The sequence below is a fragment of the Brienomyrus brachyistius genome, chromosome 5 (assembly GCF_023856365.1).
Source record: "Brienomyrus brachyistius isolate T26 chromosome 5, BBRACH_0.4, whole genome shotgun sequence".
In the NCBI taxonomy this organism is placed as follows: Eukaryota; Metazoa; Chordata; class Actinopteri; order Osteoglossiformes; family Mormyridae; genus Brienomyrus; species Brienomyrus brachyistius.
In genome coordinates, this window is record NC_064537.1 from 27,940,438 (window position 1) to 27,965,881 (window position 25,444).

Consider the following 25,444-nt stretch of genomic DNA (forward strand, 5'->3'; position numbering starts at 1 on the left):
GGCTATAGTAGTCGATGCAGCCGATGCTGTTTCTTAAGGGACGTTAAGGCGGCTGTCCGCCGGCGAGTCGGGTGTGGATCCCTCACTGCAAACACTGGGAAAAGACTCATCCTGCTCCGTATCGCTCGCTGGCTTCGGATCGATCTGGCTATAGATTGCGATCTTTAAAAAAGAAAAAAAATCTTTGTCTTTTCTTGCACCTCCCCTTCTTTTGGCCTCTACTTGCATAGTGGCGTGACCAGGAAGAAATGTTTGGGGAGCTTGGAGTGTGATCTCAAAATGCCATGAGACTGGACCGCCAGACACGGGCCGCACTCGCCAGCATATATAAATATATTCTTAAAGGAACAACGACGGCAAATGATACATAGCCTCGTGTGTTCGTAGCTAATTGAATACCGTGGACTAATTAGGGTAAGTTTAAATTTATCCAAGGCGTTTTTTAATTTCTTTTCCTTTTCTTGTTGATTTTTTTTGTGTGTTAGGGAGGTATTTTTAAAGCATGTGTCTTGCTCCTCTTACTCCAGTGCGAAAGGCTAGCAGGTGTGACAAAAATTTACATTGCATATACAACTGTGATGCGATTGAGTCACGTAGAACAGCAACATCGGGAATTGAAGAATATACCTTATTTAATTATTTTTGTGATAAGGGAATGGCGTACCTAAGCTAGTGTAAAGAAATCGCTTTTAATCTTTCTTTCCTTATCGTGAATGAATGCAGACAGATTGTGTCTGTGGGATGGTACCTGAAGCCTCATAGCAGCGACCAAGGACACCGTCTGTGTCTGCGACTCAACCAGGTTAAATACTCACCAGTGACCTCATAAGAAATGACAGGCATTGCGTGCTTTTACAAGTTATCGTCCAAATATAAAAAAGCGAGTAGATGGATGCTACAGCTGAGTTAACATTTGTATAAGGCCGACGCATGACATATTAAAACACTCAATAATGTTTGTTAATCAGCGCTTCAAAGTTAAGAATTTCGAGCGTCGGCAAACGTCCTGCATGGTTGTGTTATACATGTATTGTGACTGAATAGTTTCTGAGTGTGCATGGGTAGGTTTACAGCTGACGTTTGGAAAAATCATTGAAAGTGTTTTGGGTTGTTTGTTTTGCGGTAGCTGATCCCTGATATATTGATTTTCGCAAAGACAAAGCGAGGCAAGGGGCTCAGCTGCAGAAGTTATTTGTATTTGTCGCGACCTGAAACCATCAATTGCACAATTCGATTACTTCTTTTTTATATATGTTCACGCCTTGCCAGTTATGACATTAATATTTAGATGAAAGTAGGTTATCTGGTGCATGTAGGTTGGTATGGCTGCTTTCCACCCCCCACCCACCCCCCGTATATGTATTATAGATGGTTCTGTATATATTTAAGATACGGAGAAATTGACTTAAAGAACATGCATATTATACATGTAGGTTACACAATATATATTTAATCTATGTGTGGTTTTGAAGTACGCCTGTTGATCTTAGTAGTGACCTCAGATACGGGATTTTGGGGGCGAGATGAGTTTTACTGCAATCCAACTGGCCCGCAAAGTCCCGCTTCTGGATCTCGTTGTCTCGCCTTGAAAGCCCATTCTGACTTTATTAGCCAATAAGGCTGAATATTTCCCAAGATGGAGGCAAATCTGATGTCCGTAGCTCGTTTGGACATGGATGTGTGGATGTAGCGCTGTGAGAGTGTCACAGTTAGTGCCCGGTGCCATGCGAAACTCCGCAGGGAGAATGAGGGGCTTTTGGGGGCAGTTGTGTTTCGGTTTTGCCATCATAATGCCCCTAAAAATCCTTATTGCTCTTGCACGTATCACCCATACACTAACTGAAGATTAAATTATTAGCTTCAGTTAGGAATCATTTTTGCTTGTAAAGTACCCATAACTCTCGCAAAATTCTGCTGCTGGATTAATTTAACAACACAGGGCATTTTGGTTGATTATTCTTAAATGTTTTAAATGCATTTCTGTACATAAAACCAAAACAAATTACATAAATGATAGTGTATGCATTAAGTATGTGGGTTAGAATCCATTCTCCAATATTTGAAAAATAGGTATTAGAGACTGCTGTGGTACTTAAAACCTAATACAATAAAAGACGCAAAATATTTACTTAAAATTTGTACAAAAAATAAAATCTAGTATTTGCATGTGGAACTTTTTTTTTAAATGTACTATCGGCCTATATTACTTAAATGTAGTATTTATAGAATTATTGTATTTTGTGTTTTTGTAATATATTATTTTAAAGTAAAACGTTATTGTTTAAGCTAAAGAAATGATTGCATGTCTCTGAATATTGACTTTTAACTGTGGAATAATTATATGAATGGTTTGAAAGTAAAATTTAGTCTGGTATATAAGAGAGACACAAACAAAAAAAGTCATCACTGTACATGGTCACATGCTCATATATAAATTTACTCTTATGCAGGAGCTAACAGCTCTGTCAGTGTACTTAAACATACAGAAGTAAAGCCATTATTCATTATTATTCGCATGCAAGAAACGGCAGCTAGCATTGGTCCATATCGTGACTGATGCTATTTGCAGTTTATTTTTTGGCAGCAATCTTGGGTGTAAATGATAAATATGTAGTAATAAATAAACAAACAAAATCTCATGATAATCTCTGAGTTGTCAGTAATCTTGCCATATATAAAAATCCGACAATATTTAAATTTTCACAAAACATAAGCATATGATTCACGGAGTAAATTTGCTTGTGACCATACTTTATATTTATTTTGCTTGTAAATGGAACAGAAAAGGCCAGTAAAGTCTTAAAGTGGTTTAAAATGATAGATTTAATAGCCACTCTTATGCATGTGAAATATCATTGATATACATGGCACCATGGGTGTCGTTAGGTCCAATACTACTCGCGACTGACTTGACCCCTGATCTTTTCAATAGCCTTAAACTCCCCTGTGTGGAGTTTCAGCCAGTTTTGCTATAGTGTTTGCCAGTCTTGAAATAAACAAAATCCAACATAGTTCAGTCTCTACAATAATTCCTTTGTAAGCTCTCAGTCACAGCTCTCGAAATGGAATAACTTTTTTTCTTGTAAATAACGTGGATAAGCTCACAAGATTGTGGGGAAAAAGCATGACTGTAATCGGTCACAAATAACCTTTTTTCAGTCACAACAAAAATTCCTTTAAGATGTCTGTTTTCCCGAGGGGAGGTCAGCTGCTTTTCAAGTAATGTCCATAAAATGTTAAGTGCAGTTTTCAATACAAGTTCTCCTGCGCTTTCACATGAATTTTGGCTAACCTTGCACTGTACCTACTGTATGCTGCCATGTTTTACTCACTACAGCATTCAAGGCGTATGTTTATCATAGCAAGTCACAAAAAACTTGCTGGGATGGTAGTAGCTGTGGTTGTATAGCTAGACGTTACAGGTTCTATGCTTGGGTGTGAGAATGTTTACAGTTTTTTTTTGTTTTGTGTGCATTTTGAATTATATTACACAATTCTTACCACTTAGCTACCGCAAATGTTTCAAAACACACAAAGTGGAGCCTGGATTCGAACCCCCAACCCCGGAGGTAAAAGATAATGTTGCCAGCCGCTCTGCTTCCCTGTAGCCGTAATAATGCATTCGCTTCTTCTTGTGGGAACCCAACTTTGATCCAACAGATATACATCCTCCTTGGTGAGGAATCCCAGATGCTAATTTGCTCACAGTTTGCAGGTGGATGCAAATGCTGGCTTCCTCCTCGTCCTCCTCACCCTGTAGTTATGTACTACCCGTCACTGTGAATGCTGCCTCCCAGTTATGCTACCACTCTCAATGCAACCCAGGGGCTGTAAGGTAAAATGAAGCCAGCAGCTGAGAGTCCACACATCGGAGTGTCAGAGGCCAGGCTCCACCCCTCCCGTGGGCATGGTGTCTGAAAGAGACCTATGTTTGGATTAACCGGCCGTACTACTTCAGCTGAAAATGGGGGGTGGTAATTACTTGATTACAGTGATAACAAAGGTGGACAGCCACCGGCAGTGGTCTCCTTACAGGATATTTCCCCCATATCTTTTACATTTGAAAACGATTTTCTCCTTTGGTACAAATGAAGTTTATTACTGGACTATAGAATCTTTTTGTCTTTTACAATAACGTTTGAACGTCAATGCTGGTGAGGACCCCAACAAGACTGACAGGGCATCACACTTTAGTTTGCCACTAGCCGTTATCATTTATAGCCATTTATAACTGTTTCTGGCGTTTTCTCACCCTGGGAAAATGCTTGGACACTTTTATTTGTGCATATTTTTTCTGTCTATTTGCATACTGTACTGCAAATTTACATGCTATGTGAGCCATTTTTGATAACACTTAAGGCCATGTTTTTACTAATTTATAAACACATTCATAACAAATAATAATGCATTCATGAAGCATTATAAACATGGTGTTAAATATTATCCAAAAGGCATGATGCATTTTATCCATGTGTATTATGTATTATGAATGCACTATAGATACCTTCATAATGCATTATAATGGTCAGTATAAGCATTAAGGATGATGCGTACTGCATTATAAAGGTATCTATAGTGCATTATAGATGAGAGCTTCATAAGGCAGTCATAATGCATAATACACGTATTTATAATATGTTATGCCTTTTTATAAATATTTATAGCCATGAATATAATGCTTTACGAATGCATTATAATCCATTATGAATTGTGTTTATAAATGGCTGAAACCATGGCCTTAAGTAAAGTGTTACCCCATTTTAACTATTATTGTAAATTCAATAAACATTTAAAAAAATGCTTGGGCAAAAAGATCACATCCTAATGTAAATGTTAAAGCTTCAAAACAAGCATTTATTCCTGCATCGGTGACTCGAGCTCAGCGCTAAGAGCAATATCCCATGTGCAATTAAAATGGCTGAGATTAACATGAATCTGTAAAGCACTTGGAATTTTCTGGATAACCAACTCGCTGAGTCAGCAAAATGTATTGGCGTAAACGTCTGAACAGATAATCGCTTCCACAGAGCTGTGTCTTTTTTTAATTTACTTTTAACCAGATGTGTGCAATATGTTGGAAAAACAGTCCAGATATATTATGGTAGCTATTGACATTTTGTTGACTAATATACAAAATCACTTCAAAATGACAAAACTTTGATGTTTTCCAGTATTGTTATGCTGTTGGCCAATTAAATTAGTGCTTAAATGGGATGGCACACCTTAGAAATCAAGCTAAGTCAATTGTTTGGGGTTTATTTCAAGACAGAAGCTTTATGGTGAAGCTGAAGATGTTATTTATACACTGCAGTAAAGTGAACATCTACATAGTTGACATTTCAATAAAGCGATTCTGTCAGTGACTCACACCTTTGAAGCTCTGTTCTGACACGTAGCCAGATACGACAATTCCAGGGTGTGACTTAGCGAGCTACGACTGCAGCTAAGGCTACCATTTGTAAGCGATCACCTACAGGGGAAAGACACTCACAGAGGTGGAGGGAGCGCGGGAGCATCAGGTTGAAATTCGCTGGCTCCCATGAGCTACGTGCACAGACAAATTTCTTGGATACGTTGGCAGCAGGTTCAGGGCCTGTGCGGAATGACCCGCGGGCCAACGACCCAAAGTCAATGTACCTCTGATAGATGCCCGCTGCAACCCCGCCAGCCCAGTCCCCAGACATACCATTTTGAGGCTCGCCAGACAAAGGCCGACCCCCAAACCCAGAATCCGTTTTACAGATTTTTAGCTGCACCCCCCACCAGGATATACAGTTAAAGGGAGAGAGGCGCTCGCCAGCAAGGTGTGAGTCATCGCACCGGAACGGGCCGGTTATTCCTGCTGTGTCGCTTCCTTCACCCCAGCCGTCAGGGCCTTCGCCCCCTCACCGGCGCGCTGAGCAAACGGCGGGGAGACGCCGGTCGCTGACCTCCGGCTCTGGTCACCACGACGATTATAATCTCCTGCGTGGATAACGGCGGATGCGGCTGGAAGATTCCACAGGAGCGCAATGGATGATCTCACTTGACGAGATGATTTGAAGCGGAGCTGGGGGGTCATTTCTGCGTTTAATCTTATATTTATATTGCCCTCCTTACACATCTTCCTTCTGCCCTTGATACAGGTCTGCCTTGAGTCTTCCCTGCACATCTTCTCCCCTGTGCTCTACCTACACATCTCCCCTGTGCTCTACCTACACATCTTCCTCCCCTTTGTCTTCAAATGCAGGGCTATTGCTCATTTGAAGCCAAACACTGATTACAGGTTGGATGTTTTTAATGTGCACATCTGAGAGGGCAGTCCCTGGGTTACAAATGAGATCTGTTTCTAAATCTGTCTTTAAGTCAAATTTGTAAGCGAGATGGAATAGCGTCAATTAATCAAAGGTTTGTCTTGGTATATAGCATATATTTGACCTTTCTATGCATATAAAACACTTAATAAACACTTCCATACACACAAAACATCTTAAACATAGTAATTCAGTAATAACAATAATAAATTTAATGAATTATAATAGTAATAATAGAAAGAATTACATACAGTACTATATTGATTAGGAGAGAATTGGTGTATATTGTACTGTAAAAGCCATTAACGAAACAGATCCTAAAACAGTTTAGATAGAAAACAAAGAACAAGGATCAAATATAATAGGCATTGTGGCAGTCCGTCTGTAAGTCGGACGTTCTTCACCCGGGGACTTGTATGTGTTTACCATCAACTTCCCTGATGCACATGGCTGCCTTACCCTTTACGTAACATCTCAGCACAGGAGGTCATGTGAGCTGTAATGGTTGGAACGGGGACGTGCTGAGAGGATAACTCTGTCTTTCCTCCTCATGACAATAAAAACCACCCTGTCTGACGAATACACGTTCTGCTGCCCCTGATGTGTTCCTGCTCCTCGGGGGGGGACACAAACGGGAATCTCTTTGGCAAACCGCCAGATACTTTATACAGCACAAAATGGCCCAACAGCACGGCCGTGGTGTGTGATAGATTTTCATCAACTTCTGCGATTTCTTCATAATCAACCCCCACTGTTACCTCCAGCATCATACCCCCCCTCCCCAGCTGGGCCCGACTGGGATGCAGAGTTAGTGAGTCATGCAGGGGACCCAGTCTCGCACCGAAGGCTGCTTCCTGTGTGGTGAGGCGTCACCAGTAACCAAAGGAGGAATATAAGCACATGTGCAATGGCCAATCGCCCCGGGGCTGGCTTGCAAGCTGACTAAATGTCAGCTGTGTCTTCGGTTCTAGACGTATTGTCTAAAATAGTAGCAGACGTTTATTGTCGCCCAAAACGCCATGTTTCCTCCGCAGACATTTAAATATTTGATGGCGTAGCAGTGTAAAGAACTGGGTGACCCACATCCGGCCGCTGAAATTCTTAAAGTGGGGGGGGGGGCAAGTTTACGAGATCACTGATGATTTAATTACAGATTTTAATTACAGACGACTTTCAGGCTCGGTTTCCTCTGCCTTATTTGTTATTAAACACGTAGAGCTCATACAGAACCTGGCAGATAATGAATGTAAGATAAACCCAGTAAGAGATGGGATGGGGACCTGAATGACTGGAGAGCCAGATGAATGTTTCAAATGCATGCAATCTATTTCTGGAAAGGAGTGATCCTATTGAAGGTAAATGTCCACAGTACCAGCAATTATGCATTCAGTGTTAATGTTAGCCTGGTAGCATTCAGTAGGGTACAGACGTGCATTGCTTAACAATGGGAATACGTTATGAGAAATGCACTGTCATAGAGTGTACTAACACAAACCTGGATGGTACAGCCTAATACAGTACAGAATACAAAAAGTACAGAATAGTAAATACATAAACCAGTAATGTAGTTGTTTATCATTATCAAACATGTACATAATTGTATGTGCTATGCTTTTATACAACTGGCAGTGCAGTAGGTTTGCTTACACCAGCATCACCACAAACACACAAGTGATGCGCTGTGCTGTGTTGTTATGACGGCTACAGCGTTACTAGGCGATAAGCACTTGTCAGGTCCATTACTGCATAATCCTATTGGACCACCGTCCTATATGTGATCCATCATTGAACGAAACATTATTATGTCCGGTATAACTGGACTTTTCCCAGTTTTGAATGAGTTGGATCGGGCTTTTGGATGGTTTCATCTGGGGGGGCTAGAGATTTTGGGCCCCCAACTCAGAGCATTTTTTAAGGCCCCTGTCACTTAGAGGCCTTTGGAATCATCCTAATTCCCACCCCCTCCCTTTACGGCGCCCCTGGTCACATTCGTCATATCTGGTTTATCAGTTTTATCTGTCTGGAAGACAGACCCGTTCTGGGTCGTGGTGGGAGAATGAATGTGAATATAAAGCCTCGTGCCCTTGGACGGGGGTCTTCTTCCCATGCGTGTGGTAAAGCTAACTGCTACATGAACAGCAGTGATGGGCACGCCTGGCACCTGCCCACTGCTGAGATGCTGAGTCCCCCGTAGCCATGTAGTCGTCAGCTCCTCAGCCAAGGCCCACACCAGAGCTGGGTTTTATTGTAATAAAAAAAAACAAGTATTATTGTGCAAGCCTAAGCAGGACGTCATTGAAAGATTGGCAGGGAGAGATGCTTTAAAACACGGAAATCAACCGAAAAACAATTAGAAACCCTTCATTAAAGTTAATTTGAACTAACACAGTTTACGAGGTTATCCGGTCAGTGAAAGGGTCATATGACGTGATGAAATAGTGAAGTTGTGGTCCCGAATTTCGCAACTCTGCGCAGTCGCAGAAACGTCATATCGTTTGCTGGGAATTCCGGTACGTTCTGGGATAATGAAAGTCTGTCGGAATGGAATCTCTGTTACCCCAGTGATCTCACCCTTTATTAAAATGTGATGTAGACACCTAAATCAAGAAGGGGAGCCCAGAAAAATGACTTCCATGACCGTTTAATTGTACTGTTGGGTTATGCGATATAACTACTGGTGCAGAGTGTATGTTACTGGGTATTTTTTAAGCACATAGCAAAAATTTGCGACCTAGTGTCAGATGTCTCACACGCACTTAAGAAGAGCTGACTAACAGCAAAGCATTTTATTTCTACTTTTGTTTTTCCTAGCAATGTCCCATGTAATATAAAAGCCACTTTTAGCTACTTAATATAACAGGTAGTGCCATCCCATCCTGGCTGTCCCCTGTCTTGTAGCCCCTGTTTCCTGGGATGGGCCCCAGGCTAACAGTGACCCCGTCCGGGACAAGATGAATGGATGCTTATTGCAGGCTGTGTGGCTTTGTACCCAGTATAAAATATTCACTACACTTTCGGACTTACAACCACCCTGGAAAAGATATAAGCAGGGAAAAGGCTTTTCACGGAGAGTGCCTGCTTTCCCGCCTACGGCACCCGTGACAGTGTGAGAATACACAAACCCACCTGCCTGCATTTTAATGATGACACTCGACTTAACGTCGGTAATGGGCGTTTTTTCCAAATGAGAATTTGTTTCTCTTCAATATGTTAAAAATTCTTCCTAATCTTTTTTTCCTAAAATATTATAATTAAAATGTCATAATTGAAATTTCGAAATGTACCATTTCAAAAAACTACAAATTGGATTAATAAAATATTTAATGTAATTATGCCACTAAAGTCACTTTCTCACACACATAAATTATTGCGTTTGTCTGCCATTTTTGAAGTAAGCACCAAACTAATAAATTTAAACGTGTTGGGAATCTATTTCCTAGGGAAATTTATGTTTTGTGATTATTATTTTAATAATGTGCCAAGTTGAGTTTTTATGGACAAATTTTTTAAGGATAACTTTGTAACAATAAAGTTTTCCTCAAAGCAATAAATACATGCTTGTTGTTAAATTGTTAAAAAAATAAAAGGTGTGTTCATTTTTATTATGGGTGACTGAAAACCAATAAAGTAAAGATATGATCTCTTGCCAAAGTCTATCAGATGAACACTGTATCTATTCCTTTCTGAAACAAGAGACTGACTTTGAGTTCAGTTCAGTCCCACACACTCTTCCATTGGCCTGACTGGGTTACCCTGTTGCTGAAGGTATGGGTGAGGTGATCTACCTCAGAGCTGCAACACCACCATCAAGAACTGACCCCAGATACTGGACCTCTCTGATCCCCCCCCCCCCCTTTGAAAAAGACCTCAGAGATTAGTAGGACATCCAGGTTTTGGGGGCTGAAACTTTCTCCCAGTGCAAAAAATTAAGATCGCTGTTGTTATGTAATGAAAACTGACTAAATCTGACAAAACAGTACAGCGTGTGCTTCAGTAGTTTTAGGATTTTTAACACAAGATGTGCAATGTAGTGGCAATGGATACCCACACCCCCTCCCGCGCAAAAACCACATAATTTAAAGTCAATACATTGATTTAGAGAGAGGACCTCAGGGCAGGCAAGTTGCAGCCATGTTCACCATGCAGCTGCTTAGAAGCAGGTTCCCAAGCTACCTCCGTTTGGCAGCGATCTCCATACATGTGAGAGCCGCACCCTGGAGGCCAGCCCTTGCTCGTGAGGCTGCACGTGTCCCACGAGCCCTTTCAGCACACTCTGCTAATGGACCTACACACGCATCATACACAAATGTCATATAGAATATGCAAACAATATGCAGGTCAAAGCCAGCAAATCCATGTTGGGTTGTACGTAAAACTGAGGCAAAAAATGTATTGTTATGATTTAGAGGTAGTAGTAATAATAAACATAATAATAATAATTTCACATAATTTGTTTACCAGTCCACAACAACCTATAAGGGAGGGGTTAAGGGCCTTGCTCGAAGGTCCCAACAGTAAAATCATTCTGTCAGTGATGTTACTTGATCCAGTGAATTTCTGATCACAAATTCCAACCACACGTCGCCTCAAAATAAGAATAAGAAGAATAATGAAGATGGTGGTTTAGCAGATTCGGCATATCGATCATTTTTGTGCATATTCATAAAAAAAAAACGACGACCAGATGAAACGGAAAACGGCTGGGGAAATACAGGAAGCTGTAGTGGCCAAAAAGCAGCAACTCTGAAACAGGAGAGCTCCTTCTATGAAATGGGGGCTTAGCTATACGCTCTCCGTTTGTAACGGTTTCCACATCAACATGAATCATGTAATTGAAGCCAGAAAACCAGCTGAGGTTTCAGGGAGAGCAGGCAGCCTCTTGTGTGACTCAGCTGTTTTTGAGGAAAGCCCGTGGACATGGTCCCCACTTGCTGTGGCCCCCATGGCTCCGTAGCACACATGAGGCCTGCAGCCAGGCGTCGGCAACGACTCGGCCTGGACCGGCTCTGTATAGCAGCCATGACCTCGGCGGTACTGTTATATTAAAGTGCAGGCACGCGTTCAAAGATTCTTTGAAACAAAGAATTTAAAACAAAGACTTTTAAATAGCTCTACGAGCGCATGTGAACGGCCCCTTCGGTGGATGGAGGCTGGATCGCTCTCAATTAGCCGAATCCCCCGGTGATTTACGGCAGATTTAAGCGTGCATCAGATGCGCATACAGATGAGCTCAGCTGTCATTTACATACCACAGCTGACTGACAGTGAACCAGAAACAGGAGCATTACGGAATATGCCCTGCAACGGTCTGGCAGGGCTTCTCACCACTAATGCTGAGCAAGGTCACCAGAATCCTCACACTGGATGAAACATCATTGACATCATTTGTATAGGCGGATTAATATAGATTACATTTAAGAGTTTAATATCAAATATAACCATAATTCATTGCTATTATATTTTATGTTATTGTAGATGCCGCTGTAATAATATATATATATATATATATATATATATATATATATATATACACACACACACAGACAGTTGTGTCTATAAAGAACTGTGTATAAAAATATCTATGATGTTCAGATTCTTGGGGAATTTCAGTCATTTGTTTGTATTGGCAAAAGGGGCAATAAAATCACAATGAATAACATTCTTTTTCACGGACGTATAAATCAGCACTGGAAACTTGGTGAAAGTCTGTATGAAATAACGGTGAATTTGGGAAACTATTAGGAGTTGCTATGGAAATGAACTTATTAAGTGAAACCCCAAAGTCTGACTCTGGCAGTAAGTCCTCCGGCTAATCACTTAAGCTCCCTTCAAAGGCTTCGCGGTGCCGTTCAAGACAGTGTCTGTGAAACACGGGGGTTTCCCGGGTCGGGTCAGGAAAACGGTCGTTTTGAGGAATGAAGCCCGGCTCACGATGCCGATCGCTCTGGAGGAGCTGCTGATCAGAACCACATGTAAAGTCCCGTCAGCCAAAGGGAATTAGCGCGTATCAACATTTGGAGAACGAGTGTGGAGTAATGCGCGACTGGATACTCCATATGTTATCAACAATGCGCAGATCGCCCGCCGTTTTATTTTCCATCGTAAGCCTTGAGTAGCCGGACGGAGGGACTGATGCTGCTGTTAGAGTCACAAACACGGCTGGACACACGCACAGACTGTACCACAGCTTGCCTACGTGTTTGATTAGCAATGCACCTAGGCGTGAATCGTGTAGTAATTTTACAAATATATAATATGTCAAAAGTAATTTACTGTTCAGTATAAATAAGTATTCAACTGTAACTTTTGCTAAATGTATGTTATTTCTGTGTGAAATATTAAAATACATTGGATATTAATATTGGATTACAATAATATTGCATTAAAAATAGAGAAATAGAGGACCGATAAAGTTCCTACAAGTATTCCTACAAAAATGCATGACAGTTAGGACTATATGTGCAGTTATGAACTATATGTGCAATAACATCATAATATAAATAAAAACCCTTGCAAGTTATTGTGCCGGAGTAAAATAGCTTTCTGGCCTCGTGACTTAATTTGTCAAAATAATCGATGTTTGTTCTTCAGAGAAGGGTTACTCCCTAAACTGATGGCCACCAGCTTCTACCCTCATAGCGGTAGATCATGTTTGTACATGTCCTGTGCTGGGTTACAGCTGAACAGCCTGTCCTGTGCTGGGTTACAGCTGACCTGTCTGTCCTGTGCTGGGTTACAGCTGACCCGTCTGTCCTGTGCTGGGTTACAGCTGACCCGTCTCTCCTGTGCTGGGTTACAGCTGACCTGTCTCTCCTGTGCTGGGTTACAGCTGACCAGCCTGTCCTGTGTTGGGTTACAGCTGACCAGCCTGTCCTGTGCTGGGTTACAGCTGACCCGTCTGTCCTGTGCTGGGTTACAGCTGACCTGTCTGTCCTGTGCTGGGTTACAGCTGACCTGTCTCTCCTGTGCTGGGTTACAGCTGACCTGTCTCTCCTGTGCTGGGTTACAGCTGACCCGTCTGTCCTGTGCTGGGTTACAGCTGACCAGCCTGTCCTGTGCTGGGTTACAGCTGACCTGTCTCTCCTGTGCTGGGTTACAGCTGACCAGCCTGTCCTGTGCTGGGTTACAACTGACCTGTCTCTCCTGTGCTGGGTTACAGCTGACCCGTCTGTCCTGTGCTGGGTTACAGCTGACCCGTCTGTCCTGTGCTGGGTTACAGCTGACCTGTCTCTCCTGTGCTGGGTTACAGCTGACCAGCCTGTCCTGTGCTGGGTTACAACTGACCTGTCTCTCCTGTGCTGGGTTACAGCTGACCCGTCTGTCCTGTGCTGGGTTACAGCTGACCAGCCTGTCCTGTGCTGGGTTACAGCTGACCTGTCTCTCCTGTGCTGGGTTACAGCTGACCCGTCTGTCCTGTGCTGGGTTACAGCTGACCCGTCTGTCCTGTGCTGGGTTACAGCTGACCCGTCTGTCCTGTGCTGGGTTACAGCTGACCCGTCTCTCCTGTGCTGGGTTACAGCTGACCAGCCTGTCCTGTGCTGGGTTACAACTGACCCGTCTGTCCTGTGCTGAGTTACAGCTGACCTGTCTCTCCTGTGCTGGGTTACAGCTGACCCGTCTGTCCTGTGCTGGGTTACAGCTGACCCGTCTGTCCTGTGCTGGGTTACAGCTGACCCGTCTCTCCTGTGCTGGGTTACAGCTGACCAGCCTGTCCTGTGCTGGGTTACAGCTGACCCATCTGTCCTGTGCTGAGTTACAGCTGACCTGTCTCTCCTGTGCTGGGTTACAGCTGACCCGTCTGTCCTGTGCTGGGTTACAGCTGACCCGTCTGTCCTGTGCTGGGTTACAGCTGACCCGTCTTTCCTGTGCTGGGTTACAGCTGACCCGTCTCTTCTGTGACTGCCATTGTGCTCTATCCCTCTGTCAGGTCCACATTCGGATTGAAACCCTATTCCTGACACTCCTTCAATTTACCCAAGGCCCAGTTAAAGGGTCTTAAATAAAGACACTACAAAATAGTGGAAATATGGATAAAATACAGGCTAATAATTGATATTAAAATGTGTGTTTAAGTTCCACTAAACTGATTGAATTTGCATTGCTAAGACAGATATTCGGGGTATTTTGGGGGAATGGTTTTGGGGGTGCGGGATGTTGAATGAGACTAAGGAGCAGACTAGATACGCTTCATCAAACCAGGACCCGAGCTCTTGGCTCTGTGGGCCAAGGGCAACGCCTGGGGCAGATAGATCCGGTGATGACTCAGCTCCCAAGTGGGCCAGGAGAGTGGGCTCGCCACGGCACAGATAACAGCCTTATCGCACCTGTCCAGCCAGCTGTCCACGTTCTGATGACTCAGTCGACCTCTCAGTGGGCGTGGCACACTCACGCCAGGGCCTGCGGGGCTCATTAAAATTCGGGAGGCCGCATGCCAGTGGGACAGCTGGGGATTCCGCTCGCTGACCGTCGCCGCAGAAGGTGAGAATGCCGCCGGGGGGAGAAATGGAGCCAGGCTACGTTTGGCCACATAGACCTGCAGACCTGCAGCTGTAGTAGCCTGAAACGCTCCGCCTCAAAAACCTTATTGGATGCAGATGCTCAGAGAGCAGAAGCGAACGGGATTTATATCCTCTTAACGGACAAAAATTCTATTACAGTGCAGATGCAGGCCAACGTATACATCATTACATCTGTATTCATCTAACTCTCCATCTCCCAAACACTCATCCTGCATGGGGTCACCGAGTCCACATTTATTTGAACTAAAGAGTAAATATGAGAATTTCTTCCCTTTTCAGCTCCTTAAGATTAAAACTAAGCAGGAAGAAGTGGCTTCCAAGCTCAGGGAAGGCGAAGAAGTCTAACCGTACTTGGCACGCAGTGAGAAGCCCATCCATCGTAGAGATATACCGACCTTTCTAGGGGAATATCAGTTTGTCGGATCCAAATGAACCAGTCACATTACATCTAGGATGGACTTGCTCCCTGTGAGCTTCTACAGGGATTGGCAAGAACAGAAGATCTTATATTTCATTTTCTGCTAGTTTTGAAAAAGCGCCATATTGACACGTTGAACATCAGCACGAGGAGTCAGTCACTACTAAGAACAGTCCAGCCTTGACGATGACTGTTTACTAAATTCAGCATGTAACCCGAATACTGTTTCAAATTGCTCTTTTGACTGTGCCAAGATCATGTGAGCTCTTGTTTTGAAGATGCAGTAATGCCTCTCTAACTGAAGTTTTGCAAATGGAAAATGAGTCAATACCATATTGAGAAAATGACCAAGGGGAATTCCACTCTGAATTTGCAACCTATATGAATTCTCCTTACTTCTGCAATATCCAATTCATATTTGGAAACTAAATTTCAGGAAACCGTCTGATAATTATACTTTGTGATCATAATCTCTTTAAATATACTTCATCAATAATTGGAGTGTCCAATAAAAGTACCGATTCACTCCTAAGAGCATATAGTAGCTAATGTTGATTTAATGCTGTATGAATACCTGGCCTATTTGAAGGAATTAATCTGCGTCCTTAGCCCTCGGTTATTGTTATAAACACTAGAACGTGGTTTGTACAAAAAAGTCCCTCTTTTGTTTTGCGACACACCGACACATAAACAATATGAGAAACTTAATGCAGTGACATTCATGGTTGCCTCTTTAAATAATAATTTTGAATTATTAGTTACTTTTAATTATTATTGCGGCATAATAAATTAACTTACTATGATACAAAATAAAATTGTAGTGATAATAAGACTCATACCAAAGGATTCTTTTTCAGGTATTTGTGACTGTAATAAAATAAAATAAAAATTAATCATGTGCATAAATTGTCAGACCCCTAGAGGCCAGAGTGTGTCCTCACACCCAACTGCATTCACATTATTTCCAAGTCTACTAACCCTGAATATCATTCTTCTGATGTTTGACTATTACAGGATAAGAAAATTACCACCCACCACCTTCAGATTCCCAGTAGGATTTGTGTAAGGACTTTGACGCTAATAACAATCACTAATATTCTCCTTCCTCATTCTTGATCAATTGTGGAAAACCTTCATACTCATCCTCTTCACTCTGGCTGTTTCACCAATACATTTGATCATACGCACCACCCTGGTGCTGCCTGGATCAGGCGTCTTTCCAAACGAAGCAACTGCGAAAACAGAGAACTGGCATCAGAGTTGACTGCAAGATATACGGCAGCTCAGGATCCAGTGACCGAGACGCAGGAACATGTGCAGTGATGGACGGATACCCAGCAAGATATACGGCAGCTCAGGATCCAGTGACCGAGACGCAGGAACATGTGCAGTGATGGACGGATACCCAGCAAGATATACGGCAGCTCAGGATCCAGTGACCGAGACGCAGGAACATGTGCAGTGATGGACGGATACCCAGCAAGATATATGGCAGCTCAGGATCCAGTGACCGAGACACAGGAACATGTGCAGTGACAGACAGATACCCAGCGCGCTTCACGGGAGTCTGATAGAGGAACGCGCCACTGCTAAAAATACTATCTGTGCTTCCTAAATACTGAGTCAGGAGTTAGAATGTAGGGTTTCCGTTCCAAGACAATCATGCACATTACAGTGATGTGGTTCCCATACAGTGTCTCCCACTGGTTTATCTTATGAAAATGTACGAGAGTAACAGAACCAGAACTTAATGATATGAATCATGCTTCAGCCTACGCCTCATTTTCCCCACCATGTAAATTCCTCCCTCTGTAGCTTTGATGTTGTCCTATGTAGCATGTTCTACAGTACTTGGTATTGAAAATGGATTTTTTAATAAAACAGAGGAAGTTAGGTTGCGAGCAGTTTTACATTCTTGTGCTATGCAGGGCAAAGCGTGAAGGGTTTAAAACAATATGAACCTGGACAGCTGCTAGAAAAGTGTTTAAAATGGATAGACCAGAAGCTGATTTTGAGTGAATCACATTTATGCTCAGCGTATCCACAGAAAAACAATAAGTCAGAGAAAATAATCTATCTACTGCAAGACACAGTTATCTGTTCCCCACATTAGGCTCTGAGATATATAATCATTATAAACTGTGTTCAGATATGAAGAAAAATGGTATAAGAGAATGACAGTCATGAGGCCTTGTGTCCAAAGGAAATGGACATGAATCATTTCTCAAAGATTACCAGTGCGGCTGATGTCCAATCAGGTCACGAGACTGTCGGCACGGTGATGCAAGCGAATGGCATCGAAAGCAGGCTTTGGCAGGAAGGAGCCTGGTTTCTCCTCACAGGCTGTGTGGTTAGGGACGGCAGGGGAGAGGGGCCTATGCCAACTGGAGTTGCCAGATAACTGCCACCCTTGCAGTGTCTGGTTCATTTCACGGGGTTTCAGCCAGAGCAAGAGGCAACCATTCCTTTGACCTGGTGAGGAATCCTGGTGGAGAGCTGTCAGAGATGAGAAGAATGCTGACCCATAGATTATTGTTTTACTTCTATTATCTTCCATCCTTACTGTTGGACTAAAAAAATTTCCCCACAGGTGTTATCTAATTTTATCTTATCTTGTTTTCAAACGCAAAGCAAAACTCTGCTTCATGCCCAGGAACACGACGGCCCATGTTCAAACAAAATGCACAGTCAAGTTGCATGGGAAGTTATTATAGGTAAGGCTGCTTAATATCCCTGGAGCTAACGGAGGGGGGATGCTGAGCTCAACTCGTGCAGATTCATGTCCCAAGAAAGGCCCCAAGCAGTGTTCTTAACATTCATTACTTCAGAATATTATCCAGCTTAATGGATGAAATATGAGACTATGTGTCTTTCACTCTGTGCACAGCCACTGCTACAGCTGAGTTATTAAAATCAATGACAGGGTGAAGTGGATATACATGCAGATGACAGACAGACTGAAAGAGGTGGATTTCAATGATTGAAATATTGATTTATAATCATTTTACCAACAATCTTGTAAATCTGGATCTGGAGTTTTGCCCCAGTGCTGATTACACTTTTTACTACAAAAACATTCAGATATCACTGGCTCCTTATAGATTAATCTTTCCTAACTTTATCCTTTATATACATATTTCTTAATATATTTTTTTAAAGAACCAGCATACAGCTTTTTTCAGTTACAGCGACTATGTGGTTCCCATTTTTGTTCAGCGTCCAGCTAAATCACGGGACGCGATGTTTTGCATTCCGCCCCACTTTAGACCTTAATGACTGAATCAGTGTGTTATGGACACTTTGTACTGCTTTCTGGTAGGAATCCAGTGCTATTTAGCTGCACTCTTCCTGTAAAGTGCTAGTGAGCTTCCCTGCTAAAGGCAGCCGACTCGGACCTGCCCTATTTCTGTGTTCTAGTTAATCCACAATAATATTTCACGGTTTATTCTTTGCAAACAAACATTATTGAACATTTCACCGCCACACAATTCTACAGCAGTCAGGAGTACATCCTGTGGCATTTCTTACGAGAGTTTGCTGTGTATGACCAAATAACCATACTGAGTATAATGATAGGTTAACAGTCTGGTTACATGACATTCTTTCAAAGAGGAGGACTGTAAAAGTCTGTAGGCTCTTTGCATTTATTTATATAGAAGATGCGTTTGATGTACAGCTGAGTAAGCAGGGTAGGCCAGTCCCTGGAGCTAGTGGGGTTAAGGGTCCTGCTCAAGGGCCCAAATGCAAAATCACTCCACCAGTCGAGGGATTTGAACCAACAACCTTCCAATCACTAGCCCAGCATCCTAGCCAGCTGAGCGTTAAGTGCTTTCACAGTACAGGGCATGTTCCTCGGACCTCTAAACCTGCATTTCTGTTATTTATTTTTGCTCATTCTTTGGTTTTAGGCGCTGATGTATTTTACTTTGCTTACAGCTTTACCATAAGAGTAACCCTGTGACTAGTCACACTAAGTCCAGCTCCACTTTGACGCACAACTGAGACACGTAGAAGTTCTCTTACAAACCTTAGTCTAAGCTTCATGTTCATTGAAATGAAGTGAAAATGATCCTGTTACATATTATACTTTTGACCTTAGGGAATAGCTGGCTGCCAAGTGAAGCATTTGCTTTATGCGGTAAGTTTGTGAGCCACCGAAAAATCTGGTGGTGACACTGTAAGAGTGACATGATATAAAAATTCCAATCATTATCATATTGATCCAAAGAGAGATCTGGAAGAAAATTATCCATCCATCCATCCATTTTCCATAACCATTATCCAACACAGAATAACACAAAAAATGATTATTATTATTATTATAAAAAAAACTTATATAATAATACTTATAATAATATAAGTATTATTATATAAGGTTATAATAATACTTATAAAGGTCCACACATGGGTTTAACTATGGATTGATCATCAGGGTAGATGAAAAATTGCTTGTCGTCTGTGTTTAGCTTTAAGGGGCAACAACTCAAAGGAAGTAAACAAGTAAACATGAAAATGGGAGCTAAAAAGAGTCCAGGCTTGTGACACCCAGAGCATATGACTCTCATAACTCGTCCATTACACAGCCATCTCTGGACACAATCGAGCATGTGTTTCTGGAGCATGCCCCAGATCCAAGTCCCGCCCCTCAGCTTCTGCCATTGGCCAGCCTTCTTACTCAGCCTGAAACCCAATTCAGGCCAATTCGCCGGGCCTGCCACAGTCTGCGAGGTGTTTCACATGACCAGCCATGTAAAGGAGCCAGACGCAAGCCGCATACCTCGCTGTGCACTCTGACGCAAAGTCTAAGCTAATCTAGGCCAAACTGTGTGTGGAGCATCTATCTTCTGCTCAGGGAGAAGTGTCCCTCTGAAGGAACGAAAAAGTCAACCACTGTGTGCGATTCACAATGAAGATCCAATTGTTTACATGTAGATGAGGATGTGGATGATGGGAGACTATGTATTAATAAAATAAAAAAAACAACAATATCTTATCTGTATATTTAGGAACAGGGGATCTATACCTTTCAGTATCACTGTGGAGTCATTTATAAATGGAACAGAACAAGAACAATTATAAATAGTCCATAAGATGGGTTATTAGACCAGTAAACACTAAAAAAGAGTAAAGATCCTTTATTTTAATTATTTCAGTAGAATAGCAGAGATGTTCCTGTCAGCTCCGATTCTGGTCCTTGTATTTGACCAGAGGTACCACACAGCATAGGCAAGAATGTGAAAGAGTGGGTGCGATAGGCGAGATAGGACAGTGCACTGAACAGGACGAGCTTTGCTCTGTGTCACATAAAAGAATAATACCAACAACTGCAGCAGAGATCCAAAACACGGGATGAGATATAAATTTGCCGAAACTTTACGATTTTGTCCTCCTTCGAGAAGTGAGAAAACTTCATAAGAAGGCTCGTTTAAAATGTGTGTCTGACACTGTCTGCTGGACACTCAGTATAACTGCAGTTTTCAGCTCTAAGTTTACCAGAGCATTCTGGAAGTTTCCTATAGAACATCCCACATTTATCAGCATCATCAAGGCACAGTTTAACATTTTCAAGTCAAGTCTCGCCTGAACTATATGAACTGATGAATGTCTCGTGTTTATACAACACAATATGTGCTACAATAGCGGATTAAGAATGAATGTCTCTGCACTGTCTGTGGTCTGTGATTGTGGGCGGGTGTGTGCATGTTCGATCTCTGCTTTGGACTGGAATCCCATCCGGGTGTTCCCCTGCCTTGTACCTTATGCTGCCTGGGACAGGATCCAGAACTCCTCCCACGCCTCTGTATTTGATAAGCTGTTAGAAGATGGATGGAGTTTTCTGCAGTAGGAACCTGGGCTTACTGTATCTCCATGTATTTTTCAGCGCAGGACAGTTTTTCTGCGTATTGGGAAGAGCCAGCTGAGGTGGATCTGCTACTGGATTCTCAGCACGTCCTGCTAAGCGGAAACTGAGAGAGGCATTTCGGAGGGATATTACACCTCATCTGGGAGGACCTCGGATTTCCCCACGAGAAGCTGGAATCACTCAGCAGGGGGAAGCACGGTTTGCTCTAGGAGACGCTATCTACTTTTATCAGAGGCTGGAATAAAAATACTGGTGTAATGCCTTCATTTTATTTACCTGTTTTTAAAGAATCAGCAGCACCAAATCTAATTATCACAGCACACACTGCACCCAGAAAAAGCAGTAATTAGTTAAACCCTTTCGCTGTTTCATTTGCGACTTTGTCGCAGGTTGTGTGCTTACTTAGCATTTATACACGACGGATGGACAAAATAAGGGAATCGATGCATTAAAAAGGACTGAAACTCTGATGTGGCCAAATCACAATCATAAGAACAGCTTCACAGGAGAATCATTAAGGCGAAGGTCAGAGATATAAAATAAGTCTGACAGTCTGCACTTCGATGAGCAGGTTCTCAAAGCAGCATGAGGCCAATAGCAAAGTTCCAATGAAACCAAAGAGTCAAAGCCTGAACTTCAGGTCCCAGAAACTGCAAAATGATTTGACGTCTCAGTTGGAAAAGTCTAATGTGCAGCAAATGGCAAACATGAAAGAACATTAACAACAAGGAACAATGGTGGCAAGTCAAAGCTCTCAGGCTAGTGGAAACTTAACAGGATAGTTTGTCCTTGATATTACCACGATGAACTAGCATTTCTTTTATGTTTTTTTTTCATACATCTGGACAGGTTTAGCTTCAGAGAAAGCCAAAATAGGTCTTCAACTCTCAACATCAGTTGGTATGGGCAGCCATCTTGTGCAGGTCACACTGTTGTGTATTTCAGGTCCAGAAACTACAAATCCTGGCCAGGATTTTGTTTCTACCAACCAGATTAGCATAAGGAGTCACAGTCACACAGGACTCACCTGGTTGGCCGAAACAAAATCTTGGTTTGGATTTGTAGTTTCTGGACCTGAAATGTCCAACACTGATAGGTCACCCAGTCTTATTAGAGCAAACATTTTTTCCTGTTCCCATAATCCAAGTGGATGACTCCCTTATACACACTGCTGAACAAGTTTAAGGGTGTTTTCGTGAACATCAGAATGCCGTCAAACACGTCCCCAATCACCAGACCTGAGCATGAATGGAGCAGCAGATTTACTTCTCCTTCACCCATCAGAAGACCGGAGGCCCTTCTTGTTGGCCCGATATGGCACTACATGTACATCAGTACTCGTGTGTCAGCATTTCAATGAGCTCCGATGCTGCTCTTAAAAGAAAGAGTGGCCTTACTCCCTGTTGGGATCCCGATGTGACTTTGTTGTTCGGTGTTTCCTTTAGATGCATACAAACACACACACACACACACACAATCTGATTCTGCTCCCATCCAGCTGACCATATGTAGAGCCTAACAAGGACAGAGACATAACCAAGTCAGCTGGAGTTCATTACCTGAGGCTCCTGCAGGCTTGTGACTGGTGATCAATCACCATGGAAACCAAGAAGCTCCTCTATGCCCAGCCTCTCCACATCACTCGGCCTACCACTAACTAACATGTCTTTCATCCACAGTGTATATGTAACTCTCAATGCATCCAACATTAGTAATTGCTCTGTTACTGTTCATTATATTTATTTGTTTTAACTTGCACACAATTTATTATTACTGTGTTGCACAATTGCCATCTTTGTAAAATTCTAATACCTGCATAATATTGATGCTGCTGTTGTGAGACTTAGTAGTGCTCTCCTGTACTCTAACAAGCGTCAAGCGATGTAAAAATAAAGTGATTTGATTTTGATTTGATTTTTTCCACCATGTTATTGTGTTATTGTGAGGGCAGGATTGTGTCTGTATGTGAAGGCTTCCGAAAGCAGGTCCTGGAGAACCTTAAAGGACTGTTCAGTCAAGCTAACAACACTAAAGATAAAGAACCTAAAAAGTACCACTAAAAGAATGTTTTTTTAAGAGGAATGCATTGTGGGTATTTTAACAGGTATGATGTGTGACTCAGCTGCACAAGTGCAGAACTGTCAACATTGGCATTTCTAGAAATTAATCTTCAAAGAATTACTGGGCAGGGATGAATGCTGAGCACTAAGCTGTGAATCCGTGAGAGCATTCAAATGTCATCCGTTCTGGTGAAGATGATGTGGTCTGTGACTGTGACTTGTGCTGTGGACAGACAGTTATTGCTGTAGTCAACAATATGTGACGAAAACATCGTTTCCATTTGTATTTCACAAGGACCTGAATTACAGCTGAAATATGTTCATCATACAATCCAATTACAGCACCTGGTCTCTAAAACCTTTTAAAAGATAAACATAGCTTTTTTAAGATAATAAAGTCAGTTTCATCGAGGAAGGAATTCCTTATGCCTACCAGATATTCCGATATGAATATCTAAAGCAGACAATTATCTTCTTCATATTTCGAAGTTTGTTCAGGACCAACATAAATAAAAATACCTAGAACATTCTCTGTTCAATATACACACATCATTGACACTGTTATTAAGTATCTTGACTACTGCTGACATATTTCCAATCTAAGGATGACAGAATGTCTGCTTTATGAAAAATAAAACAAAGGACTCCAGCCTGTCGCACAAACAAGAATAATTACTCCATTCCCGTAAAAAGCGCCACATTTAACGAACGCTGAGCTTTTTGTGTGCGGGCTTTTAACTTGGTAGTTTGTTTGTTTATAGATGTTGCGATTAACCTTGCAAGGCCACGTGAGCTGTTTCTTGTGAGAGACAAAACTGTCTTTTATTTTCTGGCTGAGGCTCAAAGAGGGGCGTGGTCAAAGATTGTGCTTGACTAAAGAAAGCATATAATCAATGTTGCATATGTGTTCAGCCTTTGTACTCTGCCAGAGAGGTACCACTAAAAGCCTAAATAAGATGCAATGGATAAAGCACGTTTTCAGAAGCTGTGATTTATTAACAAATGAAGAAGTCAGATTATAATCCTGTAACAGGAAATGTTGTTTATTCATAGTTTAGCTTTTGCATTCCTTTCAGGATACTATTTTGGCAATAAGTGTTTTGACCAAAAGAATGTTTAATATGAATGGCAAAGAAATTCTTAACTCTACAGGACAAACATAGTTGGCCCTTAAATATGGCCTGCAGCTGTTTGATAAGTGAAACACTACTGAGGTATGTCCATTTCACAATTACTGAAATAAGTAAGCACTGAAATGTCCAAAATCACTAACAGAACATGTGTAAATATACTTACAGACTAGTGCAATCGTGCAAAGATCACTATCATATTTTCAATTTTGCAAAACTCCTCTTGTCATTTATCTGTAATTAATATCATGTACAGTACTATAAAAGTATACAAATTATTGTGAAACAAAGTAACACACAAAGAACAAGTAGTATTTAATTAATTTTTTTCTTTTTTTTTAATTAAATCTGGAAAAACACCAGCCATAGTGATAGGAATGAAAATATATTGAAAATCCACTAGTACCCTCTGGTGGTTGTAAATATGCTGACAAGAATTGTACATTTTTATTGACATATAGAGTTAACGCAAAGATTGCCAACCCCTAAGTACGTAATCATTTACTCATATTTTAATATTAATCTACAGCGAAGTTTTTCATTATATATATGGGGGGGGGGACTTGTCTGCCACCCCAGGCGTACGGTTAGGGTTGGTATTAGGTTAGAGAGAAACTGTTTCCCGCAGGTTTTTCCTCCGAAAGAAAGTGTGAAGCCCCCTGCAGAAGACAAGATGCACGGGTTATCATGTCCCGTTGCCCTTGCTGGGGTTAAAGTTGCTGTTTCAGTTCAGTATAGGGTAAGAGTGAGGGTTAGGTTTTACATTAGGGTTGCGATTACGGTTAATTCAGTGTTAGGGTGTGTATTAATGTCTAACAAATATTAAAGCCGCTGCCATCTTTACTCAGGAAGATGCCCCGGTGTTATCAGTAACTTATATGAAGTTTCAGAAATGGAGAAATTAAGTTAAGCCTATTTAACGTTTTATGAAAATTAGCTAATTGCTTGCATAAACAGTGTTACCAACTTTGGTCATCTGGCTGGAGTGAGATTTTAAATTCTAGACAATTTTGCACACACATGCACTCGGATTTTCACGTTTGTATAGTTGTATTATCTTGTAAGTAGTCCGTAGAGATTGCAAACTGCCGCAACGCATTTTATATAGTTCCTTTTAGGTTTATAATGAGAGTCTGAACGCGTGCCACTCCAGAGTTCCTG

At 41.9% G+C, this 25,444-nt stretch overlaps 1 protein-coding gene and 1 long non-coding RNA gene across 2 annotated transcripts; one reads left to right on the forward strand and one right to left on the reverse strand.

Moving 5' to 3' along the window:
• Positions 1-12,926: 12,926 nt before the first annotated feature.
• LOC125742365 (keratin-associated protein 10-11-like) lies at positions 12,927-14,703 on the reverse strand. Its single transcript, XM_049014281.1, has 2 exons — positions 14,683-14,703; positions 12,927-14,213 (listed from the first exon to the last, which is right to left on the reverse strand). The coding sequence occupies exons 1-2, from the start codon at positions 14,701-14,703 to the stop codon at positions 12,927-12,929; spliced, it is 1,308 nt and encodes a 435-aa protein (XP_048870238.1).
• Positions 14,704-14,707: 4 nt separating this feature from the next.
• Positions 14,708-16,136, forward strand: LOC125742684 (uncharacterized). Its single transcript, XR_007398169.1, has 2 exons — positions 14,708-14,771; positions 15,092-16,136. It is a non-coding gene; the product is annotated as an uncharacterized LOC125742684 (long non-coding RNA).
• Positions 16,137-25,444: the final 9,308 nt, after the last annotated feature.

What these genes read in the sequence shown, in the direction of transcription:
- LOC125742365 (XM_049014281.1), bottom strand. Translation starts at nt 14,703, where the DNA reads ATGAGCCCCGCAGGCCCTGGC. An exon ending in TGAGCCCCGCAGGCCCTGGC is followed by an intron (nt 14,214 to 14,682) that starts GTGAGTGTGCCA and finishes TGGACCTGACAG; the next exon opens with AGGGATAGAGCACAATGGCA.